The 11012-nt window shown below is 45.3% G+C and overlaps 1 protein-coding gene across 1 annotated transcript; it reads left to right on the forward strand.

Moving 5' to 3' along the window:
• The first annotated feature begins 532 nt into the window (after nucleotides 1-532).
• Nucleotides 533-4259, forward strand: LOC123145850 (receptor-like protein 33). The gene is made up of 2 exons (XM_044565355.1): nucleotides 533-1062; nucleotides 2086-4259. The coding sequence occupies exons 1-2, from the start codon at nucleotides 537-539 to the stop codon at nucleotides 4074-4076; spliced, it is 2517 nt and encodes an 838-aa protein (XP_044421290.1). The 5' UTR covers nucleotides 533-536; the 3' UTR covers nucleotides 4077-4259.
• Nucleotides 4260-11012: the final 6753 nt, after the last annotated feature.

The following is an 11012-nucleotide window of genomic DNA, read 5'->3' on the forward strand; positions in this document are numbered from 1 at the left end:
CTCTGAAGCACATCGACGTGATGTTGTGTCTTCTACTCTAGGTTTCAAGGCTTCATGAACCTTTTGTCCGGTGGGCAGTCCGGCGATCATGGAAGATGGCGGAGGCGCCGATGTAATTCGGCACAAAGGGTTGTAAGGACCTAATATTTATTCATTTGTCCATTTCATTCCTGGGCTGGGACGTCTCTTCTGTGTGTTTGCCGGCCGTCCCCGCGTGAGCTATCTGCCCTTCACGGTTGTATTCGATGAGATCGATGAACGGAAACACGCGGTAGCTTCGTAGAAAGAAGACTACGTGGTCTACACATGGCTGGACGGGTTGTCGTTTATACTTGACTAGCTTTTGCCGTCAGTCAAATTATCGGACGAAGCAGCAGCCTTTGAAGACTCGAGTCGAAGTCACGAATGAGACACGGAGCGGAGACTAATTTTCCACGTCAAGATACAATTGTTAACACAAACATGGGGCCACGGCAAAGACATTTTTGCGGTTCATACTGCAGATAAACCGGAGTAGAGGAAAACAGCGGCTCAGAATGCAGTGTGCTCTCAACTTGCATGTTCGTTTCCACCCACCTTCAGACCTTATACATATACATAGACAGGGAAGTAGCATACATGAACATGATAGTACATCTCGTCTTCTCCTAGATTTGCCAGCTGCAATGCCTCGCACGACTACTCATCAAACTTCGTTCTTGCTACAAGTGATGACCTTAGGTTTGCTTGTAGAGATCCAGCTACTGGCACACCGTTCCCATGCCATGTCAGCAGACGCCGGTACCGCACGATGCCGCGGGGATCAGGCCGCGGCGCTCCTCGCCGTGAAGCGTTTCCTCTTCTTCACCGGCAGCGCCACCTCTGGGCCGGCCACCACGACGCTGCCGTCGTGGAGAGAGGGCACGGATTGCTGCCGATGGGAGGGCGTTGGCTGCAACAACGTCACCGGGATGGTCACGGCACTCAACCTCGCGTCGCGGAACCTCGCTGGGGCCGTCCCTGACTCCATTAGGAACCTCACAGCGCTGGAAGTCGTACTGCTCGGCAGCAACAAACTCACGGGTAAGTCTGTACTTACTCGCAAAAAGAAGTATTTACTCCTCGATTTGTGATAGCAGAATGGCTAAATCATATGCCTACCAAAAATTGTGAAAGGTAGCCACGTGGGCCTGTTGGATTCCATATGTCCTTGGGCATATTGCTTTCAAATATTATGGTGACTAAAATCTATTTTTAAGCATAGCAAACCAAACGCCATGGATATGTTCTCGAAAGGATAACAATTTCCTTAAGTAAGCATGGCAAAACCTGGCAAAAAATAAAAACTGAGCATTGCAAGGATTTGCCAAGCTTGCTGAAGGAAATTATCATCCCCGTGGCAAAATAATTTGTCAAGCCAAGCATTTGATTTGCCATGCTGAAAAATCCGGCGTTCGGTTTGTAGCGAAATCCAAATGTATGGGGCTTATGTCCCAAAAGGATGGCCGGTTTAACTATATAGCATGTTCTACTTGAGCTTTAGGGTATCCTGAGCTTGTTACTTAGTACTTTGTAAAAAAAAATAACTTCCAAGACATTGTAAAAATATGGGATGTGTGCATCTTTGGACATAGAGGCCGAGCAGGTGCCCTTCTCCATTTTCTTACAAGAATTGCGCAAACAAACTGTTGTGGGTAAATTTCCGGAAAATTGCCAGTGCTATATGCCAAATACTCTGACCTATAGAAGAGCATCCAGGTTTAAAGTATGTCAGCATAATTTTAGAGTATTGGTCCTTAGGCATTTCTCCTACAAAGCTTGTGCTTTATCACATGGTGTATTTTACAATTATTTATAGATAATATTATATTTTAGGAAATATGTATCCTTTGTTTGTTCAAATATAACATGATATAGAGCAAAATCCCAGGAATTTAGCAACCACATAGGACGCACACGTAGACAAATATTCCATGTTCTCTTTGCATGGTCTTCTTTTTGTTAGAGCATGCCAATGAGTTGCAAATTAATTATGACATAGATCCAAATGTACACACTCCTTGTCTAACCAGTTTTATGACTAATACAAGCAATTTTCTTACACAGGGCCGGTTCCTCTTGATGCACATATATTCCCATACCTCACAGAGGTGGATCTAAGCAATAATTCATTCTGGGGGACGGTACCAGCATCCTTCTTCACTCAGCCAACATTGCAGAGATTGTGCCTCAACATGAACAGACTCTCTGGTGCTATCGAGGAATTCCAGAATCCATCAGCTACACTGACTTACGTTGACTTGAGCAGCAATCAGTTAACAGGTGCAATTCCAACTTCATTTGCGTATCTCACTGCACTTCAGATCCTGCAACTTGACCACAACAATTTCACGGGCACCTTGGATCTAAACCCATTCGTGAGGCTAAAGAACCTTACTATGATATCAGCATCCTATAATCCCTTGTTATCTGCTTCCGGGGATGGTAGTAAAATTGATGCTAGTAACAACAGTATTACTAGCTTGAATCTAGCATATTGTAACCTAACAAGGTTGCCCCAAGTCCTTAGATATCTACCAGAACTAGGGGATTTGGATCTCTCTTGCAATCAAATTCAAGGGGAGATACCTCAATGGATTTGGAGAAACATGAGCTCCTTGAACCTGTCGCACAACCTCTTCACCACAGTAGGCCGGCCGCCGCACTATGTTAATATAATGTACATCGATCTTAGCTTCAATATGCTCCGTGGCGCCGTGCCTTTCCCTTCCAATGGGGATCGTCTTGATTACTCCAACAACAAATTCTCGTCCATCCCCCAGAGTAGTTTCCTCCGCTTCATCCAAATAAACCCCCTCCTCGAACGGTCCGGGCTCACGACCTACTCTGTCAACCTTGCGAACAATGAACTGAGTGGGCCTATCCCCTACTCAGAATGTCGTGAGCAGTATGCTCTCAGAATGCTAGACCTATCCGGCAATAATCTCAGCGGATCGGTGCCACCTTATTTGTTGAAAGGTTGCGGTCAACTCATTATGTTGAACTTGAGGGGAAATCATCTTGACGGAACATGGCCTGACAAGACTAGCGAATCATGTCAGTTGCAGCTGATAGATTTACATGGGAATCATATCCAGGGGCGCCTCCCGAGATCGTTGGCTCGGTGCCAATATTTGATAGCTCTTGACATTGGTGGGAACCATTTCACAGACTCTTTCCCTATATGGATGGGTCAGCTACCGCAACTCCGACTAATTATCTTGAGAAACAACAATTTTCATGGCCCCGTGAGCATCTCTCCTCTTGTGGAGAAGAACTCGAGTGCCGATTACTTTTCCCGTGTACGAATCATTGACCTTGCAGGAAATCGCTTCAATGGCGATCTAGCACCAGATTTCTTCAAGAGTTTCAAGTCCATGGTTTGGGATCCGAACAGAACGATTGCAGAATATGATGATTATACTACAGTGTCTGCGAAAGAAGGATTTATTTCTTATCTGGTGGCGGTTGATGTGGCCATGAAACAACAATACATGAGGGTGTCAAAAGTCAGTACTGACCTGGTGGTGATTGACCTGTCTAGCAACCGGTTCAGTGGCTTCATCCCGAGGTCAATCAGCAACCTGTCGTCCCTGCATGTTGTAAACTTGTCTCGCAATGCCTTTGGTGGCAACATCCCACGCGAGCTCGGCCAGTTGGCCCGGATCGAGTCACTGGACCTGTCGTGGAACCATCTTGTAGGGGAGATCCCGCAGGAGCTAGCAACAGTGACCACACTCGCGTGGCTCAACCTCTCCTATAATGATCTCAGTGGGAGGATACCTTCGGGCAGCCAGTTTTCCACATTCACCAGCAGCTCGTTCCAGGGCGGAAACAAAGGGTTGTACGGATGCCCACTTCTTGTGAAATGTAACCTTACATTCGTGACTTCGCCATCTTCGTCACTGCCACCTCCTGTGCGAGAAGGATCAACATTTGAGGATATCATGTTATGGCTTTTTGTTGGTGTAGGCTTCGGAGTCGGATTTGCGCTGACAATCGTATTGCAGGTTGTTTGCAGTGGTCGTCGCGAGAAAATAGCACACAGCGCTAGATGAAGTAGTTGCCTAGTCTTTTTATTTATTTTACAATCAAGGATGTGTGGTGTAATTTCATGAGCGAATCCAAGATATATATGGTTCAATGCATGCAATATGTACGAGTCTAAAGAAATGACCAGAACACTGGAGCTCTCCTTTTCCCCTTTTTTTTGGCAGAGATACTTGAAGCCCTTGATCCGTGCATTTTGAGCTTCCATTTTTTTACATTTTAGAAGCTATAAAAGCAAGAACAGGACACCAAGAGCTCTTCCTTGTATAATCCGAGCTTTGAATACTCCAATAATTTTTTGAGGAAAGGCCATCATGGCTAGCTTTATTAAAACTTAAATAATGTTTACATCGTCTACGAGCTTACTGACAATAAAGTCAGGGGGCTCGTCCAACCAACTAAATGAAGTCTTATTACAGTAACTAAAATGAGCTAGCATATGAGCCACTTGATTACAAGATCTATAACAATGCTTATAAACAACCTTCCCTATTGAAGTACTAGTGTCCAAACATTCTGCGAATATTGCCGCCGCCGAGTCCCACCATATGGTTTGTCCATCACAATAATTAGTGGGTCTTTTTTTTGCATCCACTTTAAAAACCGGACTAAAGGGCATAACCATGTAATTTCTGAACTTTCATAACCGTAGGCTAAACATAAGAATAGCCCAAGTTCCATCTGTTGTAAAGCACGCCAATGGCGTATCTTGTTCTTGTCAACATGCATAAGGATAAAATTGGTTAATCTTGTTATACAAATTTGGAGTGATTCATAACATGGTTAGGTAATTAGCCAGATTTCTTTTAAACCTAATCCAAATTAGCATCATCAGAAGATTACTGACATGGTAAATCACATACAACAGACTCGGAACATCTAGCACACACGCATGTGTTAGGGAACATGTGTGTCTGTTCACGTCTCTGTGCTAGGACTGAGTCATAAGGCTAGTTTTCTGTGAGTATGATAAGCCCACGTACAGATATATATTGTGTAAACACCCAATCAATGAGATACGAAGGGTTGCATGAATCCCTCCCTTCCTTCTGTCCCATCCGATTCTAACATGGTATCAATTTTCTAGATCCTATTCTTCGGCTGCCCCACCTGCTTCCTTGCAACAATGAGCTCATCTTCCTCCCTCTCCTCCGGTGGCTCAGATTCTGACAAGGAGTTCGGCCTCCCCATCGCAACACGGACTCTACCCACTCCCCAAATCCAGGGACTTCGCATCCGCGATCACGTCCTGGCCACTCTCAATTTTGAGAAGGACAAATATGGACTATGGCGTCGCCAGTTCCTTGCCGCGCTCACGTCGACGGCCCGCCGTCGCAGGCCTCCTCTGGTTGGACCCTCAGCGACTTCACCATCCTTTCCTAGTACAACGCCACCACTACTCCCTTGACCTTGGAGATCATCGAGGAGCACAAGGACACGACGTACATGCTCTAGCGCTACCTTTGCTACCTCTTCCGCAGCAACCGGGACGCCAACATCACATACCTCCTCGATGAGTTTCATAGCTTCATCCAAGGAGACCACTCCGTCGTCAACTACACCTCCAAGCTCAAGTAGATCGCCGACACTCTTCGGGACATCGTTCACCGTGTCAAGGATCATGATCTCGTCCACAACGTCCTGCGCGGCCTCGACGACCGCTTCCAGCACGCCATCCTGCACAAGACCAGCGGCCGTGTCACATCCCAAATTTTCTCTAAATTTAGGGTGTGCATTTAGATGCATTCCACCCATGATTTCGTTGCATATTTGGTTCTTGAAATAAACATGACCAATTCTTAAACCCTAATCCATTTGAAAGTTTAATTAATGGCCATGAAAGTTTCTCTAAATAAAAGTTTTGTCAAACAATGCATAAGGGCAGGAGATAAATCTTCTAAGATAAATATTTGCACTATTTTTATTGCTTGATCAAGGGTTTGAAAATAGTTTAAATACGCGCAATTTAAACTATAAGTAAAACCTGGTTAAAAGAATAAAAGCAAAAAATAAATAGAAATACTTTACAGAAGGGCCCAATAGGAATTGACAAAAATAGTTGGTCAAAAACCACAAAGAAAATGTTCACCAAACTAGAAATATTTCGAAAGGCATTTAGAGAAAGTTTGTAGTTTGGAAAAAAATCAAATCCAATTTAAGAAAAGAAAAAAAAAGGACCAAGCGGGCCAGCCCAGCCAGCCTGCTCCGCTCTCTCTCTCTCTCTCTCTCTCTCTCTCTCTCTTTGCCAGGTGGGACGCACCCATCAGGGTCGACGCCCACCTCACATAACTGCCGTCTGACGCACGCGCCCACACCGCGCACAAACCCGAGCGACCACGACCTCAAATCGTGGCCACCATGCATGCCTGCCCGACGCTCCATGCCCTATAAACACCCCCTAGGCCCCTGTGCAAAAGCCCCCTACCTGTTTTGTCGGACACCGTTAGGCTGTGCCCGTAACGCCACCGGCTCGTCTGCTTTGGCCAAGAGATCTTCGGTCAAATTCCGACGAACCCCGACCACCCTAAGCTCAACCGTCACCACCACGTGAACCCCCACTCCGCGGCGACCCTCCCAGACACTACCCCGACGCCCAGAACACCTGGGAGCACAGAGTTCACTGTCAACCGAAGCTCGCCACTGTCGAAACTCCAGGGAGCACTGTGGTCCTTTTGGCCCCGCACCATGTCCATTTGGTTTCTCTTGCTTCCGCGCATCTACTGACCCAGCCGCGCGTCCAAACACGCTCGTTTTTTAGCAGTGTGTCATCACCCGAAACTTGTTGCCCTGTCCGACACCTCTGACAAGCCCTTGTCGTCGATTCTCTCCACCCTGGCGACAACCGTGACCACCAGGCACTACTAGAAAAAGGCCTGCTAGTGGCGCACCTGTTTTGCCTACTAATGGTGCACTACAGGTGAGCCACTAGCACCATGCCATTAGATTTTATTATTAATGGCGCACCATGTAGTGCGCCATTAGTATATCATACGGTGCGCCATTAGAATGCCTCCCAGGGGGCTATATTTAACTATGTCTCTGGCTTACTAATGGCGCACTTGTTGCTGATGCGCCACTAGTGTGCATTTTGCATTGCGCCACTAAAGTTCTGGGTGGTGCGCCACTAGTATGAATATTAGGGATTTTTTTCTTTTCTGATATTTGCACAGGTTACAAAACATATTACTGCACAGAATATAGACAGCACAACATATAAACAGCAGAGTTATCGAATACAATAGAAGATTAGTCTCCGAATACAATTCATCATATTAGTCTCCGAATTCAAAAGACCGAACAAAGTTAGAACATTACAAGTCTCGAAACCGCGAGTAGCAAGTTTGTCTTCACATTACAAGTCGATATCGATCATCTAAACTACCATCACATAGAAGAGAGCTGCGGTCATCACGATTAGCATCATCGCAATGAAACTGGTCTTCATCCGGTTCCTCCTCCGCTCCCTCCTCTCTCCCGCTAGATAGCGCGCGTATCTAGCTTCCGCCTCCGCCCTAGTGGTGTACCCTTTGTAACTGTTACCGCTGAAACGGTGAACCTGTCTCCGACACTCCTCCCAGTCGTCGTAGACTCTGGGAACCTTACCCTTGTACACGACATACGATGGCATCTCTATGCACTAGCCAAACAAAACGTTAGTAGCAATTCACAGACAATACATAAGCAATATATAAGTATGCAACAAAAGGATCGGAAGAGAAAAGCAACACATTAATAGCATGATTCATGGTCCTACTAATAAGTAGCATCGAATACATATAAGTTGAACGACTGTCCAAACCAAAGAGACATACAAGTTCATTAAAGTTTAATATTTCAACATGAGCCAATCGACATTTCAGAACTACATAGCATCACTACTTTCGACTCGACTCAGGGACCGGAGCGTGGATGAAGCCGCCGTCTTTCGTGATGGTCATGAAATCGTGGGCGTTGTCAGCCTGCATTTGTAGCGTTGTTTCTATCTCACTGTTGGACGGTTGATGTCTGAGATAGAACTGCCCCGAGGTACGAAGGACATCTTGATGGATGATTTCCGCAAACTCCGACTGGATGCAAAAGAATTCTTGTCTGATGTCCGCGTCCTGGATTGCCGACAAGCGTGCGGCCCAATCTTTGAGATTATTTGGTAGCAGAAGGTGATTATGGTCCCGTACGATCGCCCGCATGTGATGGAGGGCATAGTAGGCATCCTTCTGACCGCCAGGCGGCTGCTTGATGCAGGAGAACGTCGTATTGTGGCTGAAGATGTGCTTGCCGTACCTACGAACTGGCCTGCTGAAGGTGATTATGGTCCCGTACGATCGCCCGCATGTGATGGAGGGCGTAGTAGGCATCCTTCTGACCGCCAGGCGGCTGCTTGACGCAGGAGAACGTCGTATTGTGGCTGAAGATGTGCTTGCCGTACCTACGAACTGGCCTGCTGAAGGTGCCTCCAGATCTGGCGTAGCCGGGGAGAACATCATCAAGAACTTTCTTGATATTTGTGTAGTCTTTTTTCGACTGATGGTCCGGGTCGAAATACGTGGCCATGAAATATTTCGGGCTTAAGAGGATGAGTGTGCAATGTGTGTCACTACACAAAACACGGAATGTTAGAAAAAAAAGATCGAAATCTAAGAAATCATATGTTACGGGGCGGTGAGGGGATGACTTACTCGGGAAAGTAAGGCACGAGGAAGTTATCCTTATCTGGGTTTGCCAGAATGACGCCTTCGAGGTATGAACTCGCGACTTGCCGGTACTTTAATGGCAGTCAGGGCCAGGTAGGGGAGGTGGGTAGGCAGGACAGGAGCGAGGTCAACGGCTCGTGGATGGCTCACACGTGGCCGCCCCCAGCTCCAATCGTGAGATTACGCAGGCAAATAAACAAAGAGGATCCTACTTAATTAAGTACTAAGATACCCCGGCCCATGCATTAGTCGCAAGTACCCCATATGTCCTATTTTTAGCAAAGTCATGCTAAAATTCACGGAAAATTTCAGCATGACCTTTGCTGAAAATAGGACATATGGAGTACCCGAATTTGCCGGAACGGAAGTTAATCGACATTCCGGCAAACTCAAGGGCCTCTCGGGGTACCTGCAAAATCATTATCCCCGCGTAATGAAGTCGCCAATGGGTCATTTCAGAAGATCACAAGTAGCATCATCACAAGTACAGTAGCAGCGGCAGTGAATACAGGCATAACAGCAGCAGCAGCAGGTTTAATTAACTACTGTCAACATCACATTGAAATCACATCACATTGCCTACAAACAACGGTTCTTTCCTTTCTTTTCATTTTTGCCAAGTGATAGCAAATGATTAGCCACTTATTAAACGAGATGAAAAATATAGAAGCTCCATCTACTCTAAACGAGAGATAACTTGTTGAGCAACCACAACAATCAATAGTAGTAGTTTGTTTGAATTAAAAGAAAGAAGCTCCATCTACTCTAAATTTTTTTTTATGAATACTCTCCGCTTCATGTCTTGGCTACTGAAACTTCTTCGCTATGATACAGACCAAAAAATTAATTGTTTGTCCATCAACCACCTTTAACCAGCAAGTACAGACCAAAAAGTGCTGGAGAAAATTGATTGGATTTAATTGTTTGTCCATCAACCACCTTTAACCAGCAAGTACAGACCAAAAAAGTATTGCACTAAAATCGTAGGTACCAGAAACACAGAACTCTAAGACAAATAGTCAAACCAGCTGTCACCCAAAAACTTGGTCAATGGTATATAATTCAACATGCATACAGTTTATGTAAACAAAAAGTAGCACTGGGGAAAGGTTAAAAAAACAGTGGATGGTTTTATTTTCTAAGCTACTAATACATCAAGCAGATAACTGGGGTACCAATGACTATTACAGATTTAAAAGTGGCAGCAAGATTTCAACAGTAGAATAGTGCTGACTGTAGGCTGTAGCTACATAAAGAGCATGTAGGAGTAGGACAGTAGAAGTTCTATGGCATATGCACATCTACTGCTGGTTCAGTAACTTGTCCCCTTGCAACTAGGGATTATAAAGATTGGCAGACTTTGTGCAAGGATAAACTAGTCTTGTTAACTTGATACTGAGCAGAGCAATCATACGCTGTCAACATCAGTGAGCCAAGCCTGACAGGCATTAGCAGTTTAGCACCGATATGGACCATTTGCAAGTGTTCTTAGTAGGCATAAAACTTACTGACAGAGAAACGAGTAAACTTATCAAGCACTTCCTAATAGTAGAGAAGTATACTTGTTTTACTTGGAAGGAACCAAAGCATCCAGAGAAACAAAACACAAACAAGCTTCGGCGAAGAAGCTCAAAAACATATACATATACATACAGATTTGTCCTGCCATTATACATACATAGCAACTATTTGCGTACATACAAATCCATCCATGTGCCAGCAGCAAAATTAAGGGCAGAGCTCCTCTTCTCTTTTTCGTAAATAAATTGACCACAAACTGGACTTGTTCATATACACTGAGTGCTAATGAGAAAGACAGAGCATCTTCTGTCTTTACTACTGCTACTAGTGGCGCGAGAACATGAAGCAAAATCATACCATTGTGTACAACAGCAGCATGGATCTGCTTGCTACCAACCAACAATTAACCTCCATAAGAAAAAAAAAACAAAAAATGCCTCATTGTTCTTGCTATACTGCCACTAGCACAGTGAGGGAAGAAACATGTACTAGCACAGTTTAGCACCGATACAACCAGTTCACTAAAGAAACAAAAATGATCCATGGAAGAACTCACCTCAATGGACGCGGTCGCAAACGAGGTCGTAGACGGCGGCGGAGCAGAGATGAGGTCGCAGACGCAGTCGTGGTGCTCCGGTGGACGCGGCTGCATCAATCGTTTGAATTGACATTTAATCAAACACCTCACAGGCAAGAACAGAAGGCGGAGACAGAGAAGAGAGGGGATCGAGC

The sequence above is a fragment of the Triticum aestivum genome, chromosome 6D (genome assembly GCF_018294505.1).
Source record: "Triticum aestivum cultivar Chinese Spring chromosome 6D, IWGSC CS RefSeq v2.1, whole genome shotgun sequence".
Taxonomy (NCBI): Eukaryota; Viridiplantae; Streptophyta; class Magnoliopsida; order Poales; family Poaceae; genus Triticum; species Triticum aestivum.

Coding starts and splice junctions, on each gene's coding strand:
- LOC123145850 (XM_044565355.1), top strand. CDS start 537: ATGCAGTGTGCTCTCAACTTGCATGTTCGTTTCCACCCACCTTCAGAC. Junction 1,063..2,085: donor CGGCAGCAACAAACTCACGG/GTAAGTCTGTAC, acceptor TTTCTTACACAG/GGCCGGTTCCTCTTGATGCA.